The 22,113-nt window shown below is 29.7% G+C and overlaps 1 protein-coding gene across 1 annotated transcript; it reads right to left on the bottom strand.

Annotated features, from left to right (window-relative positions):
* Window positions 1-20,437: 20,437 nt before the first annotated feature.
* LOC136078423 (uncharacterized) lies at window positions 20,438-21,838 on the bottom strand. The gene has a single exon (XM_065794197.1). The coding sequence runs from the start codon at window positions 21,836-21,838 to the stop codon at window positions 20,438-20,440; it is 1,401 nt and encodes a 466-aa protein (XP_065650269.1).
* Between the last annotated feature and the right edge of the window lie 275 nt (window positions 21,839-22,113).

Genomic DNA, 22,113 nt, shown 5'->3' on the forward strand with positions numbered 1-22,113 from the left:
CTACTAATTGGTATATATAATCAAGCTCAACTGGAGTTCACACAGAAGCACCAGCAAAGTTCGTTTAACTATGCTGATCGCATTTAAATGAAGACTGAATACCAAATATTCCTTAAACTTCAATTACGAAGTTTAATGAATACGAGGTATTCCAAAAATTTTGGTCAAGAAGTTTTACAAATTATGAATATTTGTTAATCGTAAAACTTTAGTCACTAAATGTGCACTTCGCTATTCATTCCACTATTTGTTAAAAAGGTTAAAATCTAGTTTAAACTTTAAACCAGATTTAATATTTGTGTACAAATTGTGCAATATTCCATTTAATTTGTGTACAAATTGCAATTCATTTTAAATTTTTATTAACATATGATAAACTTTATTAGAGTGATATTCTTTAAAGTTTAAAGCTTAAGTATTTTCTTAAGTGGTTTTTGCTTAAATGTTTTTGTAACAATTGCTACACCAATATTTCCATTTGGATATTATTAACAAAATGTTAATAATGTCAAAAATTATTATTTGCCCTATTTGCGTACCAAATTAATTACATAATGATTGGTACATTTGATTACCTAATGACTGCCACAATAGATACATAATGATTGGTATTAGCAATTATTCACATGGAACTCATACAAGAACATAAAAAACCAAAGCGCTAAAGTTATGAATCAAATGTTACTGAGAAAACAACGAACAGTTTAAAACTATTTAATTTATTTAATGAAGTGATATTTATTGTTTTTGTGTTATTTTATTAACTAAATATTTGCTCCATGAATGCTTTTTATTTTTACAATTAGTCATTTGTTATTATTGTTTTTTTTACACTGTTGTTTCTATTAAATACTTTTTATGATCAGTTTTTATTATTTTGTTATACATAATTATACATAATATAATATACACATAGACATTTTTATATTGCCATTTATTAATGCTCAACAATCCTCAATAACCAGAGCATTTCAAATAAAACTCTATGAAGCCACAGACCCTAAATAAATAAAATTTGAATACAATTTTACTGCCATGTTGGGCACAACAAACACTCCATTTAATCTAGTGTCAACTAATGGTTTCATTAGATTTATCAAATCAATCAATCCAAAGCATAAAGGTCATCTGAGAGTTTTTTCTGGAGCTGGTCAAGTTGTTACTTTAACAAGATCAAATCTCAAAACTACAAATGTTTAGAAGCTGGTTTACATAGCTGATATAAGAAATTTATTAAAAATTTAAATACAGCATTTGGAATAAACATTACTGTCAGTGGTCTATATCTTTATAAAAAATTCAGCAATACCTTACTACATTACTTTAAAATATCAAAAATATATTATCCATACTTTTTTTAAGTGTCGAGCTCACTCTTTTAAACTTTTTTTGAGTTGCTAAACTATTTTTATCCACACTATAATGCTTGCAAACATACCTACAATACTGAATGGTGTATTCAGGAATATCAACAATTTTTTGCTTTACTAATTTATTAAAATTAGCAACCTAAACAAAACATAAGTAAACAACGCAATGATTTATATAACGCATAAATACATCAAAGTGATTCAAATAACTTGTCAGTTAACTATGTTAAAATGATTGTTAATGTTGTTTTACGCATTTAAAAGCCATCTGCTTTTTAATAATGTTCATTTTTTTTACTAATAAACAAACTGTTACAAAAATTGTGCAACTTTTTTTCAACAATTAGCAAAACTAATTAATATATATATATATATATATATATATATATATATATATATATATATATATATATATATATATATATATATATATATATAAAACCAACATTAGACAATACTGTTTCGTCCTTTAGGACTCTTCAGTAATGTATTAATTTTTATGAGACCAAATCTTAGCCATAAAACTAGAAACATATATATATATATATATATATATATATATATATATATATATATATATATATATATATATATATAAATATATATATATATATTTATATATATATATATATATATATATATATATATATATATATATATATATATATGTTTTTATTAATTTTTATTACCTTGACAAATATGTTGTTGTTCTGATTTCAAATTGTTAATGTCACAAAAACTGAAAGTTGAAGTTTTGCAGATTATTCTTTTAGCTACTAAAACGCGTTAAAGCATTACCCATACACCAATCACTAACTTGAAAAACCTCTCATATTTAGTGGTGATTTGGAATAAAACTATATTAACTTTTTGTATTTAAAAATGATTAATTTTATCAAAAACACTGTTTTGTAAAATATGTTTTCATAGATAGTAAAGACCAATATAAATTTGTAGAACATTTTTATGGTAAAGCTACAGCTTAATACAATTTTTTTTTTTTTTCTTATTGTGCTCTCATCAATGGAGACTTGCTGCCCCATGCCAAACCCTCATTTGATATAGTGAATTGTAGAATATTAATTGGCTTCAGTACATTGACTATCTTATAGCCCACAGTTGCAAAGGAGTGACACTACATCAACTGAGGGTTTTGCATGCGGCAATCTTAAAAAGTCTCACTGATGTAGGTATGTGCGTATCCAATGAATTACAGCACCAATTATGTAATAAAAATCTTCGACCATTTTATCAAAGCAATCTGCTTCATGTTCTGCTGCCTTGAAGGATATGCCTTTTTAGGCAAAGGATAGGAGATGCCAACTCCAACTTAAAACACCCCCTGCCTTGGGGCACTTGGTTGAGTAAAGGTTAGAGATGGTGTCTTAATAAAAAAACTCATGTTGGGCAGATGTTAAATGCATCTGGCTACTGTCTTGTGGAAGGCCGCCTAGGCAAAGACTTAAGGGGTTAACTTTGATGTTATTTCTGATCAAACTGACTAAGCCCTCTCTCTTTATCCATCAGCTAACATTGTTGTTGTCGGTGAATTACATGCTCATCACACTAACTCTGCAGGCATTAAAGTCTTCAACTTTTTGACATTTTATTTGCTTGCCAATATCGATCAGAGATAAATGTATAAATTCAGTACCTAAGAAGTCTGTTCCATCGTCTATCTCATCATTATTAGCTTCTTTTTCATCAGAATTGTTATCCATAGCAACTGCATTATCATTATTTTCTTCGAGAGACAAACAATCTTCAACATCTTCCTTGATTGCTTCAATATACATTAGAGAATCTTCACAGTCAATTGATTCAAAATTGCTGATATCTTCTGAACTGATCATATTCCCTATTCCTTCAATTTCGTTCAACAGCAAGAGCATATATTAAAAAATGCGAAGTCAGCCTCCTCAGAGCATAGTTTAGTGTTAACGGGACTGGAAATCTGAAGCAATTCTTTTTTTTTGCTCATTTTATGAGACATGAAGGTTGAAAATATCATTTCTTTATGACAGTGTGCAAATGCACACTGTCATAAAGAAATGATATCAGAACTTATAAGTGTATGGCTGGCAAAATTTAAAATAAAAAGGACAAAGAACAGAGGAAAATAGAAAAATTTTTTAAAAAAGTATGCCCAGGGTGGTCAGCGGTCCTTGAAATCCTGGAAAAGTCCTGGAAAAACACCACTTTTTACAAAAAAACCTGGAACTTTTTTTTATAGAGTTATATTCCGTTTATTATGAAAACAAGAAAATGGAATATTATATATTCCGTTTTCTTGTTTTCATTTTTTACAAATTTTTTAGTTTGATTTGTATTTTCCGGAATGATCAAAATATTATAATTAATTTTACTAGATGTATTATTAGTTCTACTAATTATTTAGAAAGGTGTACAAATAATATTTAAAAATAATATATAACTAACATAATGCCCAAGTCAAAGAACTGTCGTTTCCAAACAGAATGGCTATACAATAAAAAGTATTCTTCTTGGGTAAAATTTTGTTCTTCAAATTCAAATAAAACAAGATGTAATTGGTGTCAAACAGATATTAATATTTTTGACATGGGAGTATCTGCTTTGGATTCTCATGCAATTGGTAAGAAGCGTAAAGAACATGCAAGGACACATAATGCAACTGATATATTCTTTACAGGTAGTTTGTTAGTTACTTGATTTGATTTTTTACTTTTATTTTTAAAAATGTTTTTGAATTTTGGAATGCTTGGAGCAAATTGATTAGCTGTGCACTTTATCGGATATTAATTTTTTTTTTACACATTTCATTCCTAGATTTTACTACAGAAATATCTGGCTATAAAGCAGTTTTTGTTAACTTACAAGAATATTTTCCCAATTCAAACATGGTTTTAAATGACAAAATGGCACAACCTGCTATAGAGGATCTTCAATCTCCTGGTTACCAAGGCAGAAATAATATGGACCTTAATTGTTGTAATGTCACATTTTTCTTTAAGATCATGCTTAAATTTGAATGAAATATTCAAATCTATGTTCTCTGATAGTACAATAGCATCAAAGTTTGCATTAAACAAAACAAAATGTGGCTACCTCATAAGTTTTGGTTTAGCACCATACTATCGAGAGCAACTTACATCTGGCGTCAGAGCATCACCCATCTTTGTTTTGTCATATAATGAGAGTATGAATGTAATCTTTAAAAATTAACAAATGGACTGTGGAGTTAGATACTGGAATTCAAATTCTGGTGTTATAAAAGCTAGATATATCGATTCTAAATTCCTCAGACGCCCTAATTCACATAATTTATTTGACAAACTTATTGAAGCAACAGAGATGTTTGATCTTGGAAAACTACTTCAAGTATCAATGGATGGTCCTAATGTTAATTGGGAGGTTCTAAAAATATTAGATGAACATAGACAGGAAAAACGATATTTTGATATAGTTAATATGGGTAATTCCAGTTTGCACATTGTTCATGGTGCCCTACAGACAGCAATAAATTCCCAAAAGTGGGAGTTAGAAAAATATTTTGTGCAACGTATAATCTTTTCAAAGAGTCACCAGCTAAAATAGATGAGTACATTAGAGTTTGCAAAACTGATCTGTTTGCTTTGGTGTAAGTATGCATATTTGAACAGAAAAAAATATAATAATAAATTATCTTATCTTTTATATTTATATATAAGTTAGGAGCATTTCACCATTCATTTTTTTGGATTTTATTGTTCCACAGTTTCTGCGCAACCCGCCGGGCAGAAGATGAAGGTGTGGCTTCTAGAGGCATTATTGTATGGCCAAACATGGTTAAAATTATAAAGTATTCGGAATCACTATGCATAAGCAGACGTCCTAAAAATAAGAGCTATGAAGTTCTAGTAGATCATCATCTTCACAATTTTGTACCTTTGCGAATGCAGTTTTTCAAAGATCTTGCTAAAAAATTGAAAAGATTTCTAGTTCTATTTCAAACAGACAGACATATGGTTGCATTTTTATCTAAAAGTTTAGAAAGCATGTTGCGAAGTTTGATAAAAATGATTCTCATATCAAACATTATAAATGAAGCTGCAACTGCATATAGTTTAATTAAGATTGAAATAGATAAATCAAACAACCACCTAGATGTAAATAAAATTGAATTCGGAACAGCACTAAAACAGATGCTAAGTTCTCTTTATTTTAAACCAGAAGAGAAATTAGAGTTTATAATTGAATGTAAGCAGATTATCATAGTTTTATTGCAAAAATTACAAGAAAGATGCCCATTGAAATATTCTTTAGTGAGGAATGCTTCATCTTTGTCTCCAAATGAAATGGTTTAAAACAAAGAATTATCTGCTGTTAAATTCAAGGCTCTAACTGAGAGATTAAGTGCATTAAAATGGCTTTCAACCAATGATGCAGATGATGCAAAACAACAATATGATGAATTTGTTAGTGCAGAAATTGTTCAATTTAATGAAAAGTTTGAGCCTTTTAACAAGTTAACTGATTCTGTTAATAAATTTCTTGCTGTCTATTTACACAAAACTCTGAAGTATTCAGCATTGTGGAAATCATATCTAAAAAAAAAATAGATTTTTAAATAATATTGTGCCATGTTGATCTGTGCTATCATTTTTTTGTTATCTCAAGGCCAATCTGGGATAAAACGAGGATTCAGTGTCAACAAACAGTTGTTGGTCCAAAATCTGCAGGAGAGATCTTTTATTTCTCAAAGAATAGTTTATGATCACATTAATTCTCATGACATTGTTATTCATCAGTATGAGTTCCCCAGCGATCTTTTAAAAAGTTGTATGCTAGCATACAATCGCTACAATGCAGTATTGAAAGAAAACAAGGATCAGTTAAAGTTAGATGAAGTAAGCAGGAAACGTCAATTGATTGAAGGAGATATTTTAGTTATTAAAAAACAGAAAGAAAGTGTTAGAAAGTGCATTGAAGTTCTCAAATCTGATGCTGACAAGTTAAGCATTGACGCAGAATTAAGGAGAGACTTCACTGTCCTTGCAAAATCAAATTCTTTTAGAAACACAATTTTAGAAAAAGAACAAATAATTAAAGACTTTGAAGTTTCATTAAAAAAACTGAAGCAATCCAAAAAAGAGATAAAATAAAAGAGTTGTCATATATATATATATATATATATATATATATATATATATATATATATATATATATATATATATATATATATATATATATATATATATATATATATATATATATATATATAAATTATGTTAGTGTATTCTACAGAGTGCTCAATGTTCTAAAAGAGCAGAGCAGTAATAAATTAGTAAAAACACTTATATAATTTTTGATTACTTTAACACTGTGTTTCACCATCAGTAGGTTCTTCTTGATGAACTTACTGATGGTGAAACACAGTGTTGAAGTAATCAAAAATTAGATAAGTGTTTTTACTAATTTATATATATATATTTTTTTTGTTATTCACCTCCTCAAGGCCATTAAAGCCACTACAGATGAGTAGGCTACTTAATAGTGTTTATAACCCTCTCTCAACTCTATAACTCTGAAACACGAACCTTGACGAACAAGGCCGCTGCGCGGAGAAACAAGTTGAGCGTGGTACTACCAGGGACGTGGTGGGGATCGAACTCGGAACCTCTCACTTATGAAACGAGCGCTTTACCACTACACCACTACCGCATATATATATATATATATATATATATATATATATATATATATATATATATATATATATATATATATATGTTACGACTACACCACTACCATATATATATATATATATATATATATATATATATATATATATATATATATATATATATATATATATATATATATATGTTTGTATGAGTTTGAACAAACTTTACATAAATATATGTATGTATATATGATTTATATTTAACAAACAAACAGTTATATGTATGTATGATTTATATGCGTATTCAAATATAAATATTTAGTTGTTTTGTTCTAAGACAATATATTTTGCATTTACTGGTCCATTTTATTGTCGAGAAAAAATCAATATATCTTTGAATAACCCAAAATTTCCTTGAAAAATCCTGGAATTTAAAATTTACTTTTAGCTGACCACCCTGATGCCTAATCAGATTAAAAAATTATTTCTTATTTTAGGTAGTTGGGTAGTTACCAACGCCCAACAACCAGGGTTGACTTGGTTGCAACATGCAATGGGAAACCAAAGCTCATTTACTGTTGGCTTTGAGCCAATCACCTGGCTTTTGATATACTATTTCAACTGAAAATGATGGCCTTTTGCATGCATGGACACCAAGATGTTAGTGTTAAGTAGTTTAAATCAATCAGTACAGAAAACAGTTTTTTTGATTATTATTTTTATACATCATATCTTTTCTTTTTCAGGCTACAAATCAAATAATTCATTTGGTTCCATTAATATTTTTGTTTTAATGGCATAATGTGTTATGCATCAGAAGTTAAGTTATTTTAATTTATTTTTAACCTAAAACAAAAACCTTTTTTTCCCCTAATTTTTGATGGGTATTTTTAGTAATTATTTTAAATATTTGATGAATTTTATCTATCATTGCTCATTATGAAGTATATATAAACAAATCAATCTTTTATTTATTGGGGTGGGCGTATTATTAGATGTTAATCGAGGCGATATACAAAGGATATTTTTCTAAATACATGTCTTTATCTCTCTAAATACTATCATGAAATGTTATCGCTAATTGTCAAAGTAGTTAAACAATTTTTATTTTAGTATTTTTTAGTACCGTTATTAGGGGCAACTTTGTCAATTTTGGAACTTATTTTTTTCTTTGTAATGATTTCATAATGGAAAATGAAAATGAGCCTGTTAGTTTTGTTACAATGCAGAATGCCCCTTAACGTTCCACCTATTTTTTAATTTCCCATTTGAATAACAAAGTAGTAAAATATCATTACGAAGAGTGACAAAGTTGCCCTGATTTATGGACAACTTCGTCATGTGCCGAAATATTAATTTATTATGAAGTTGGACAGCTCTTGTGCAACTTCGGCATGTTTTAAATTATAGTTCAGTATTTATGACACTGCAGAGATATCAAAAATAATAAAAGGTAAGGAACTCTCCTTAACTTACGTTGATTCTGTTGCAATTATAAAAAGTGAAACTAATTTACAAAATTTTAAGTTTGACAAACAGTCTTATGTGTATTAAATAAAAGGCTCTAGATTTAAAACATTTCTAATTATAATCAGTGAACATACAACAACATTTACAATAATGTATTACAATTACATAATGTTCCAGAAAACAGTATTCAAACTAAGTCCTCTAAATATCGATCACAAATGTACTGCGGCTCCTCAGAAGAACTATTACAAACTCCGCATATCCACTGGTGGCATGAAACACATTGTATCCAATCTGAACCTCGATAACCGTTATATTCACATTAACAAATTCCGTATTTTTGTCATATACCAGCTTTCTAGATGGACCAGGTTGTTGTATTTCAGGCAAAAATGCACTGCCAGGATTAATTTTCTTTCCTCTTGATCGTTTATTTTACTCCGTTTGACCTCTGTGTTCCTTTAACATGCCGATGATTGTAGCATCAAGGTTTCGACCAATATTTTCAGCATCTTGTTGAGAAGCACCAGGATCGTCGGTCAAGTTGGTTTCGTAAAATTAAAAATCTTTTCCGGTAGCATGTTTTCTAGCTTCTCCCTGGAGTTTTCAAAAAATTCTTTAACCATTTCAGGAGAAACTGCTGCTCTGGAACGGCTGATGTTTGTAGCTAAACGTTGTGGAGATTGTTACGAAACATAAAACTGTTCATAAAATCATCACCAGGCATGTTGTCGGCAAATTAGATCACAGTACGACATTCTTCATTTAAGTAACATTGAATTATGAGCCGGATATCAAACTTTGTCAACTGATAAGACCACTTCGTCAATTCAACTAACGTCTCGACAATAATTTTTTTTTCGGTAGCATTCAGAGCAGTAGGATGTCCAACTGCTTTATTATGTTGACCATGCAACTTGTCTTGAACAGTTGTACGTGTCATTGAATGTTTCTTGCTGGCAGATGCAACTGACATTCCATTACCAATATCTCGAAGAGCACTCTCAACCTTACTTGGATCATAACGCTGGTAATTCCGTCCTCCAATTACTTTCCTATTTTAATTAGGCATTTTGTAGATATTTTGATATAAACTGGAAAAAAATAATTTTACACCAACGTTTACGCCGTTTATAAATATCTAAAATGATCTATTACGCACACAGAATAATCTATTACTGTCATTCAATCAATTTGCGATTGAAGGTATCAGTTTCACTGAATTAAAAAAGTATTTTAATTTCACAGCAGCTGATGAAGTTGTACAGCTTGACGAAGTTGCCCCAAATTACGGTATCTATCACAGCTAAAGTAGAAAAATTATGTGGCTTGAGTAATAACAATAATACGGTGGGGAAAACAGGCCTTGTTTTTCTCCAAAACTCTTGCTACTACACAAATCACATCCTTTTCCGACTTGTTCTTCAAGTCATACATTTCGCTTGCAAAAAATATATATAATTAAAGAGGTTATTATTTTTTTTCAGTTAACTGTTTACCTTCTAGAAGGCTATGTACACATATAATAACGCAACAAATAGACTAGGTGTTTTAAAATAGAAGCCTATATAAGTAAAGTAAAGTATAATATATCTTTAAAAATCATTATCTTTAAAAAATATATATAAAATATATAAATATATGAATAAAATTTTTAATCATATAAAAATTGATTTATCATTATTTATAATTTTTTTAATTCGTTAATAAAAACAATTTTTTTAATTGAACAATATTAGTTTTTTTCTGTTATAAATTGAATAAAAATATAACCGAAATAACAAAGTAAAACGCTAAAAATGGTGGCCTATGACTGGACCTAATTATCAAATTTCTATAATCATCGAATATGACAAATTTGGTTTTCAACCTACAACTTGATTTTTCATTTTTACTACTAATTAAAACATGAACTACTTATTTTTAAGCCTACTACATTTTCAACCTACTGAAATTTCAACCTACTGGGTTTTCAACCTACTGAAATTTCAACCTACTGTATTTTCGACCTGCTTTTTTTTTGATCGACTTTATAACTACGTCTTTTCCGGTATGTATTTTATTTTAATTAGAACTCAATCTAATCAGCCGTTGAGCGCTGGCTTATAATTGAGAGGTCTAAGGTTCGACGCCTTGTTTAGGTATATAAGGCGGCATGAAATTTCTCCTTAAATGCTTTCCTTCGCAGCTCTGCGACAAAACTGTTAGGTCTTGTTGGAACACCGTTATATCAGAAGAAAAGAAAATAAATCATTGTCTAACATTTGATGTAAATACTGGTACTTTATTTTATCCAAAGTGACTTAACGGTCTTATTATAGAGTATAATGAAGGAGCATTTAACAAGGATTTTATTACTCCTCCCGTACAAATGTTGCTTATCTGACTTTTTTTAATATATAACTTTCGAGTCCTTAATACAAGGTGGGGGGTGAAAATAAAAGGAGGGATTTAAATTTTAGTTCAGATTTAATAAACGGGGGTGGGGTGGTGGGTGGTTAGAGGTTTAATAAAAAGCTGGAGGGAATTCTTTTCTTCTAAACTATATTTGTCTCGGAAAATGCTCCGTGTCATGTCCAAATGTCCCTCACTTATCCAAAGGTTGTCCAGGTAAATGAATCTTATAAAAACAGATAAAATGTTCATTGAATGTTTAATGAAAACATTTAACAACACAAATATTTGTTGTTGTGATAAATAAAAATGCATGTCGGCTAATATTGCCTTATTTTATTCCAGTGACAAAGAATGTTTAGTTGGTTTATATTATTTTTTAGAATCTATGAAATGCTCGTCAAAGTCAGTTTGAACGTAACCCATTGACTCCTAATGAAGCTATAGTGATGCTATTAGAACCAAACCCATTTCAAAACTATGCATGTAAAATGGCAAAATAAAGCAACGTGTTTGTACATTCTGTGGCCAATTGTTTCTAACTAATAGTTTATTATAAATGGTATTTCAAAAAAATAAAAGTAGATAAGTAGATAACAAAGTTTTGGTAGCGATAAAGTACGTTTAACGCACGTGCGCTTGACAGGTGGATCTAGCTTCTTGGTTTCACATTTTGTACAATCTTTATTATTAAATTCACAAACAATGTAAGGAAACAGTTCTTCATATCATTGGTATTGTGACACAAAGAAGTAAAAACAGCATTATATATTTTGATTAATGGCACACATACAAAATGACACACTTATACGAAATGTGTTTGAAAAACACAAGTTAAACAAAAATCTATAAAATAGGTCGTTGAAACACAAATAGACCGTGTCAGTTAGTTAGACCTACAAAAATCTCAACCTACAAAGTTGTTTGACAAAGAGAACATCTAATAAAAAGTAGAGCTAGTTTTTAGATAATATACTGAAGCATAAATTGTTTTCAACTAATTATAGTATTTTTTATTTTCAACCAATTTATGATGTTTTTTCTTTGGACCAATTTGTTTTTCGACCTATTTATAGATTTTTGTTTTTATTCGATTTGAGATAAATTAATTTTCAACCGATAATCTAATCTTTGTTTTTAACGTTGTTTTTTTTTAAACTACGAAAATTTTTTTTTCTTTTAATTAACAATCAATAAGTTTTCCAAGCATTCATCAAACCTTATACTTCCTAATTCTGAAGACAGCGGTTCAACCACTGCATCAAGGGTAATTTAATTTGGCTTGTATTCAAATCAACAACAAAGTATATAAATACATACCAAATAGACAATTTAGTAAGTCAAAAACTCAATAGGTCAACGATTTAGGTTGGAAATTTAGTAGGAAATGTTTTAGTTAGGTGTAAATATAAAAATCAAAAATTGCCAGTTTGAAATCAAAAACGTCATAAGCTACGATTTACGAAGTTTCAAAATTTGTTTGAGTTATAGGCCACCAAATTAACTGTTCGTAATAAATATGAAATTGTAATTATGAACATATTGCTTAAAAACATTTCATATTTTATTATAATATATAGTTATGCTTTTGTTTTAAACAAAAAAATAAAATCTGAACATAATTTGCATAATGCCATCAATATTTTTATGTTATAGTATTCTACAAGTAAGTGCTCATTGTTTTAAACAGGGCTTTGGAGCTGGAGCCTGAGCTATATGGAGCTGGTGTTTTTACAAGAAGCTGAGTTGAAGCTGGCTCTAGAGCAGACTCCAAGCTAGCTTTCTCCAAGCTCTACTTTTTGATAATCTACCCGCAGTTTATGTTAATGCTAGTTGTAGAATATTGTTAGAAGAGAATCAGATATATGATTAAACCTTAAAAGCAATATCAGAAAATAACTTATGGTAGAGATGCTGATATATTAACAGTAACTCAAGAAATAAGAAAAACAGCTAAACCATCTACAGTACTTCATAAAGTTTTAGGTACATATAATTCTGATGAAGAACCAGACAAAATTTGAAAAAGAGCTTGATAAAAAAGTAAAATTGAGAAGTGTAACAAATGAACTTTTTAAATAAAAATACTTTAAATACAAATTTTATGGATAATACTATAATACAAATTTTATGGGCAATTGTCACAACCAGAAGAAAATGAACGTTTTAAAGTGAAATCAGCTTTTGAGAGAATTAAGAAATTAAAAAAAAAAAAAGAAAAACCCAAAAAGGATACAGAGGTGAGCAGAGTAATTACTTCTGTGACTCTCTTACTAGAAGTAGAGAGACGCTATTTTCTGCATTTGATTTAATATCAAGCAATTTTGATACAACTACCAAAACTTATTATTATATGAAATATTTTATTATTTTAATTTGTTTCCTAATTTATATATATATATATATATATATATATATATATATATATATATATATATATATATATATATATATATATATATATATATATATATATATATATATGCATGTATGGTGAGTAAAATATATTGCCAATATATGCATACAAAAACAAAAAAACACAAGTTTGTTTTTGTATGCATTTAGGTTAAATAAAAATGGCAGTTAATAGTAGAAATAATACAAAGAGGTCAGTAACTTCCATAGTCTGATATGACATAGGCTTCTTGTTGATGGAATTCTTCAAAAAAATACTTGTGTATTCTTGATTTCTTGTTAATGGTTTTTGAAAAAAAAACCCTTAAAAACGCAAGGAAAAAACGGTAAAAACACTTACTAGTAGATAGAAATGAATATCTCTGAAAATCGGTTGAAAGTCAAACTATCGTAAATCGGTTGAAAATAAGTCTGTAAAATAGGTTGAGAAAAAAATCGGTCAAAATTAAAAACGTCATATATCGGTCGAATTAAAAAAAGCCAATAATCGGTTGAAATCAATTTTTGCCTCAGTAGGACATCTAAAAATTATTTCCACTTTTAAGTAGATGTTTTATTTTGTAGATCAAGTTTGTAGGTGCAGGTTTTTGTAGGTTGAGCTATGCGAAACGACTAAAAAATGATCATATATATTAATGGTTAATTTAACCAAATAATAGTGACCTCTAGTAACCAAATGGTCTTATCCAGATATATAAGACAAAGATTTAATGTGTTGGTTCTCTATTTCCGGCCTAAGCAGTGGCGTAGCAAGGAATTTTGCGTGTAGGGCAATAATGAAAAAATTTGGCCTTTTTAACAATAACTTTTTTTTTTTTTGTAAATGCAATGCATTTTAGCGTGTCGCATAGCTTAACCTACAAAAACCTGTACCTACAAACTTGATCTACAAAATAAAACATCTACTTAAAAGTGGAAATAATTTTTAGATGTCCTACAGAGGCAAAAATTGATTTCAATCGATTATTGGCTTTTTTTAATTCGACCGATTTATGACGTTTTTAATTTTGACCGATTTTTTTCTCAACCTACTATAGAGACTTTTATTTTCAACCGATTTGCGATTGTTTGATTTTCAACCGATTTCAACCGATTAAAGAGATTTTCATTTCAACCTACTAGTTAGTGTTTTTACCGTTTTTTCCTTGCGTTTTTAAGGGTTTTTTTTTCAAAAACCATTAACAAAAAATCAAGAATACACAAGTATTTTTTTGAAGAATTCCATCAACAAGAAGCCTATGTCATATCAGACTATGGAAGTTACTGACCTCTTTGTATTATTTCTACTATTAACTGCCATTTTTATTTAACCTAAATGCATACAAAAACAAACTTGTGTTTTTTTGTTTTTGTATGCATATATTGGCAATATATTTTACTCACCATACATGCATATATATATATATATATATATATATATATATATATATATATATATATATATATATATATATATATATATATATATATATATATATATAAATTAGGAAACAAATTAAAATAATAAAATATTTCATATAATAATAAGTTTTGGTAGTTGTATCAAAATTGCTTGATATTAAATCAAATGCAGAAAATAGCGTCTCTCTACTTCTAGTAAGAGAGTCACAGAAGTAATTACTCTGCTCACCTCTGTATCCTTTTTGGGTTTTTCTTTTTTTTTTTTTAATTTCTTAATTCTCTCAAAAGCTGATTTCACTTTAAAACGTTCATTTTCTTCTGGTTGTGACAATTGCCCATAAAATTTGTATTATAGTATTATCCATAAAATTTGTATTTAAAGTATTTTTATTTAAAAAGTTCATTTGTTACACTTCTCAATTTTACTTTTTTATCAAGCTCTTTTTCAAATTTTGTCTGGTTCTTCATCAGAATTATATGTACCTAAAACTTTATGAAGTACTGTAGATGGTTTAGCTGTTTTTCTTATTTCTTGAGTTACTGTTAATATATCAGCATCTCTACCATAAGTTATTTTCTGATATTGCTTTTAAGGTTTAATCATATATCTGATTCTCTTCTAACAATATTCTACAACTAGCATTAACATAAACTGCGGGTAGATTATCAAAAAGTAGAGCTTGGAGAAAGCTAGCTTGGAGTCTGCTCTAGAGCCAGCTTCAACTCAGCTTCTTGTAAAAACACCAGCTCCATATAGCTCAGGCTCCAGCTCCAAAGCCCTGTTTAAAACAATGAGCACTTACTTGTAGAATACTATAACATAAAAATATTGATGGCATTATGCAAATTATGTTCAGATTTTATTTTTTTGTTTAAAACAAAAGCATAACTATATATTATAATAAAATATGAAATGTTTTTAAGCAATATGTTCATAATTACAATTTCATATTTATTACGAACAGTTAATTTGGTGGCCTATAACTCAAACAAATTTTGAAACTTCGTAAATCGTAGCTTATGACGTTTTTGATTTCAAACTGGCAATTTTTGATTTTTATATTTACACCTAACTAAAACATTTCCTACTAAATTTCCAACCTAAATCGTTGACCTATTGAGTTTTTGACTTACTAAATTGTCTATTTGGTATGTATTTATATACTTTGTTGTTGATTTGAATACAAGCCAAATTAAATTACCCTTGATGCAGTGGTTGAACCGCTGTCTTCAGAATTAGGAAGTATAAGGTTTGATGAATGCTTGGAAAACTTATTGATTGTTAATTAAAAGAAAAAAAAATTTTCGTAGTTTAAAAAAAAACAACGTTAAAAACAAAGATTAGATTATCGGTTGAAAATTAATTTATCTCAAATCGAATAAAAACAAAAATCTATAAATAGGTCGAAAAACAAATTGGTCCAAAGAAAAAACATCATAAATTGGTTGAAAATAAAAAATACTATAATTAGTTGAAAACAATTTATGCTTCAGTATATTATCTAAAAACTAGCTCTACTTTTTATTAGATGTTCTCTTTGTCAAACAACTTTGTAGGTTGAGATTTTTGTAGGTCTAACTAACTGACACGGTCTATTTGTGTTTCAACGACCTATTTTATAGATTTTTGTTTAACTTGTGTTTTTCAAACACATTTCGTATAAGTGTGTCATTTTGTATGTGTGCCATTAATCAAAATATATAATGCTGTTTTTACTTCTTTGTGTCACAATACCAATGATATGAAGAACTGTTTCCTTACATTGTTTGTGAATTTAATAATAAAGATTGTACAAAATGTGAAACCAAGAAGCTAGATCCACCTGTCAAGCGCACGTGCGTTAAACGTACTTTATCGCTACCAAAACTTTGTTATCTACTTATCTACTTTTATTTTTTTGAAATACCATTTATAATAAACTATTAGTTAGAAACAATTGGCCACAGAATGTACAAACACGTTGCTTTATTTTGCCATTTTACATGCATAGTTTTGAAATGGGTTTGGTTCTAATAGCATCACTATAGCTTCATTAGGAGTCAATGGGTTACGTTCAAACTGACTTTGACGAGCATTTCATAGATTCTAAAAAATAATATAAACCAACTAAACATTCTTTGTCACTGGAATAAAATAAGGCAATATTAGCCGACATGCATTTTTATTTATCACAACAACAAATATTTGTGTTGTTAAATGTTTTCATTAAACATTCAATGAACATTTTATCTGTTTTTATAAGATTCATTTACCTGGACAACCTTTGGATAAGTGAGGGACATTTGGACATGACGCGGAGCATTTTCAAGAACTTCATTGTAGATGGTTTTTAAAGGCTTTTGGGAACTAGCGGCTTGCTCGCGCATGTTTTGCAGACAACCAAGATAGTCATAGAACATAACCGATGATCCACAAGTGTAAGAAGCAATTGGTTACTTAAGTTCATTTGATGGATCAATTTTAGCTGTCCCATTGCAGTCTCTATAGTGCTCGCACTTAAAATAAACAACACCCGTTGAACTTGTTCTATTTTTTATGCAGACAAATTCCCCAGATATATATAAAAACAAATTTATACGATCGCCTTCAACTTTTTGATATTCCATTTTTTTAGCAAAAAATAAAAAAATGACTTGCAAGCGAGTTTATACGAGATCAAATAAACCGCAAGCTTTTTCTTTTGTTTGTTACTTTTGTTTGTTACGTCACTTTCTCTTGTTTATTTTTTTGTTTTTATTTAGAAATCAATTGATAGAAGAAACAGGTGTTTGAAATTATTTTTATTAACTAAATGTTAATTTGTAATATGTAAAGGTACTCTGGAGTTCTTAATTTACTCACCTTAGTTTAAAACTTACATCACCATATTAAATCTTATTGAAACTTTGGTAAAGCAGCTGCTATAAAATATGTATTTGACCTTAAACCACGCAAGAATTAAATGGTTTAATGCGTGTTTTGTAAAAAATCTAACTAAAGATTTATAACATGGCGTTCGGTTGAAAGTTTTCACGATCTGACCGAGACAAATATAGTTTAGAAGAAAAGAATTCCCCCCAGCTTTTTATTAAACCTCTCACCACCCACCACCCCACCCCCGTTTATTAGATCTGAACTAAAATTCAAATCCCTCCTTCTATTTCCACCCCCACCTTGTATTAAGGACTCGAAAGTTATATGTTAAAAAAAGTCAGATAAGCAACATTTGTACGGGAGGAGTAATAAAATCCTTGTTAAATGCTCCTTCGTTATACTCTATAATAAGACCGTTAAGTCACTTTGGATAAAATAAAGTACCATTATTTACATCAAATGTTAGACAATGATTTATTTTCTTTTCTTCTGATATAACGGTGTTCCAACAAGACCTAACAGTTTTGTCGCAGAGCTGCGAAGGAAAGCATTTAAGGAGAAATTTCATGCCGCCTTATATACCTAAACAAGGCGTCGAACCTTAGACCTCTCAATTATAAGCCAGCGCTCAACGGCTGATTAGATTGAGTTCTAATTAAAATAAAATACATTCCGGAAAAGATGTAGTTATAAAGTCGATCGAAAAAAAAGTAGGTCGAAAATACAGTAGGTTGAAAACTTAGTAGGTTGAAATTTCAGTAGGTTGAAAATGTAGTAGGCTTAAAAACAAGTAGTTCATGTTTTAATTAGTAGTAAAAATAAAAAATAAAAAGTTGTAGGTTGAAAACCAAAATTATCATATTCGATAATTTTAGAAATTGCAAAAATTAGGTCCAGTCATAGGCCACCGTACCGCGTCTAATGAATTTGGTTAATGTAGTTCTATTATAAAACTACCGCAAGCCGAACGCTAATTTTTTAAGATTCATTATAAGGAATGCTTAAAAGCATTCCTTATAAATGAATTTTTGTCGCTTAAATTGGCATAACCTTTAGTAGAATATTCGTTTTTTATGAAATTTTCACCATTGTAATACTGATTTAAAGCTTTTTACAATTTATAATTTTTATGATTTATAATAATTAAATATTTGAATAGTTTAAAAATTTTGCACACGTACCTATATTATGAATGATCTACTGGGCAAAAAAGACGAAAAATTTTTTTTAAATTTGACGTTTGTATTCAATTATATTAAAAAATATTCTTGTGCGCTTTTTGAGCCCGCTTATTCATCCATTAATTAATAAGCATTTAATTTGTTTTTTTTATGTTCTTTTAAAATTTTTTTTGAAATACTCACTTGAGCATAACTTTCTATAAAGTCGCTCATTGTTAGATAATGTCGTTTGACATGTTCTTTTTATACGGTTAAAAAAAAATAATAAAAATTGAAAAATAGAGAAACATAGAAGATTGAGAGAGAAAAAAAATTAAGCTTAGCAAAAAGGTAAGAATTAAATTTTGTTAAATTTTTTATTTACGATGAGTTTTGTTTAAAGTTTTTCTTTTTTTTTAAAAATAAGAAACCATATAAAACTTTAAAAGAAATAAATGTTTAATATACAGGTTTTAGATTTGATTAAATGCCTGTGGTTTTATCATAAAATACAGGCGGATCATGCATTTTTTTGGTGTTTGCTAAATTCCCGACATGGTGAGAAAACTCCAAACATTTATATATTTATACTTATTTCAAATAAGGATGCATGGCAAAAAAATGGCGATGATTGGAGCCTGGGAACAAAGTTGATAAAATATTTTTTCCATTATTCTTAACTAAATTAATATTCATTGATAAATTATAAATTTCATAAAATGATTTCTTATCGTTTAAAAATTATTTTCAGGTAGAAAAGTCTCAAATTTTGGGGTTTTTTTGTTTCCACGCTTTAATTATTGCAGTTTTAATGCAAAGCATCCTTATTTGACAAGGATAAACGTATAAATGTTTAAAATTTGTTCAAAAACCTTTAAAGATCTTAAACTATTCTTAAAAAAAAGTTTTAAAACTCGGTGTTTTTTTGCTATATAAAAAATATTTAGGGAAAGGGGAGAGAAGATATTTCTTAAAAATAATGCCACAGCAATAGTGGAATGTTTTGGAATAGTGAATTGCAGATGTATTACAAGTTGTTTCGAATCTATGTTAATGTTTGAACTTAAAAAAGCTCTAGAAACACATTTTCTAAGTGGAGTCAATTTGAATTTTCAATACATATGTTGTGTCTTTATTTGAAGACAACAACGTACTTCTATCAAACTCCACAAAATTAACGTATCCATTAAGTTTTGAATAAATTCTACAAACTTTGAAAGAATGAAGGAAAAAACGTACAGCTTTTTCTTCAACAAGTTTCCAACGTCGCTTTTAAGTCGTCGAGTTCTGCAAGTGACGTGGTAAAAAATAAATATAGTATTATGACGTCTACCACCTTTTTAATATTAGATTACCGATCTTTATATTTTTGTTAGAAAATGTTTTTTAAAAAAGCTAACAGTAAAAACTATGTTTTGCATAGAATGCAAAATTCATTTAAAAAAATTTGCTAATGTAAATGTAGTTTTTTCTCGTCATCAACAAATCAATAAACAGATAAATTAAATCAATAAACAATAATCTTTTCTCCTAACTAAACTCTCCCTTTACAAATTTTTTCCTCGATATATATACTCTATGCTTTTCCTAAAATATCCTTCCAAACACCGTCATAAATCACCGCAAAAACATATTTACAATTATTATTGGTAAAAACTATTAAAGCTATTAAATCCCTAACGTCATTAAATGTTCTAGAACTTTCCGGAATTACACTCCTCTTTGATCCTTACGGATCATCCAAATAGCAATCAAAGTATTTCGAAGGCATGCGCCGTTCCCGACCACTCCGTCGCAAAAACATGTCGATTTCTTGGGGTCTATCTTCAGCTTCAACATTATTCTCGTTCGTCTCTAATACATCTTTAACTTGCTCTACTTGATTTTTAGCGTTCTCTTGACCAGTTTCAGTATTCATCTCTATTTCCACATCAGGGATAATGCAGGACTGAGTATCATTTCGAGGTCTAACGTGTTTCACATGACGCGAAATGCCGTTCACTTCTACGATTTGTTTCGACCCATTCCGAGTTATCGTAGCTGGTTGCCACTTTGTATAGCACCTCGCATTTGGTGGTTTCAGCCAGACTTTATCGCCAATTCGAAATCTCTCGTTCGTGACATTTTGCGCAGGAAGATTCTCTTTTCCCAATCCTTTTACACCAATGGTATAACTGTATATTTTGTCCATCGGACTTGCACCATTTTTGTCGGCTGAGACATTGTACCAATATAGTGCTTCCGGTATCGACATTTTCGATCGTTCTGCTATTCTCTTGATCGTACGGTGGTTTCTTTCCACAATTCCATTTCCTTCAGGATAATAAGCGGCTCTAAATCTAATTTGTACTCCGCAACTATCAAGGAAACTCCTTATCTCTTTAGTTTTAAATGTCGGCTTATTGTCAGTCAATATTTCAGACGGTGCTCCACGTTCACAAAAAATAAGACGGAGTATTCGGACTATGGCAAGACTTCCATATGAGCTTGATAATTGTCGCCACAACGCGTATTTTGAAGGTCCGCAATCAATTAGACTCAAAAACTTGTCAGTGCCATAATGCGTGATGTCCATGGCCAATCTCTCCCAGTTTCCTTCAACATCCAATCTCCCTTTTTCCCACGGTATTGGCGCTGGATCTATTGACTGACATGGTTCGCAACTTTTTATCACATTTCGAACATCGTTTTCAGTAGCAGTCGGAATTGTTTTACGAACAAAGTTTAACGTTCGATCCACTCCAAAATGTCCAGTTCTTTGGTGTATATCGGATATAGATTCAGCCTTCGTAGCTGCGATTCCCATACAACTATTCCGACACTCTGGCACAGTCAGTTTGTTGAGCCATCTGCTGCGAACTCTTGTTAATGCGTCAGCCAAATTATTTTTAGAAGGAATGAGTTTCACCTCAACGCTAACATTGTATTCTTCAATTAGCTGTTGCAACACGCTCAGTCTTCTTCGAATCAGCATTTCACCCGTCGCTTTTGATTTCAACCTTGATTTTCCTGTAAGGGCGTCAGAAACCCAGTGGCGTACTATCACGGATTCGGTAAAAACAGTCACTTTCTTCAGCTTCCACATCAGAGCCATATTCATTCCACGTATCACAGCGTCTAATTCTGCCATGTTTATGTGAATATCAGACGTTTCTTTTCGCAGCCCTGTTGCATCCTCCACAGTAGTTAAATAACTTGAATAACAGCACCAATTGCTAAAGAACTGGCATCAACCCACACTTTTCCCTCATCACCACACACAGCCCAATCACCACAAGCAGGCTCGCAACGTTCCACCTCAGCAAATACTTCTTTAAGCACCCACTTAACGTTCTCATCACAAATTTCATTGTCCCATCCTTTCGTCAGACTGACAGCTTTCCTCTTCAAGAGACTACAAATCAC

This window comes from Hydra vulgaris, chromosome 03 (assembly GCF_038396675.1).
Source record: "Hydra vulgaris chromosome 03, alternate assembly HydraT2T_AEP".
Taxonomy (NCBI): Eukaryota; Metazoa; Cnidaria; class Hydrozoa; order Anthoathecata; family Hydridae; genus Hydra; species Hydra vulgaris.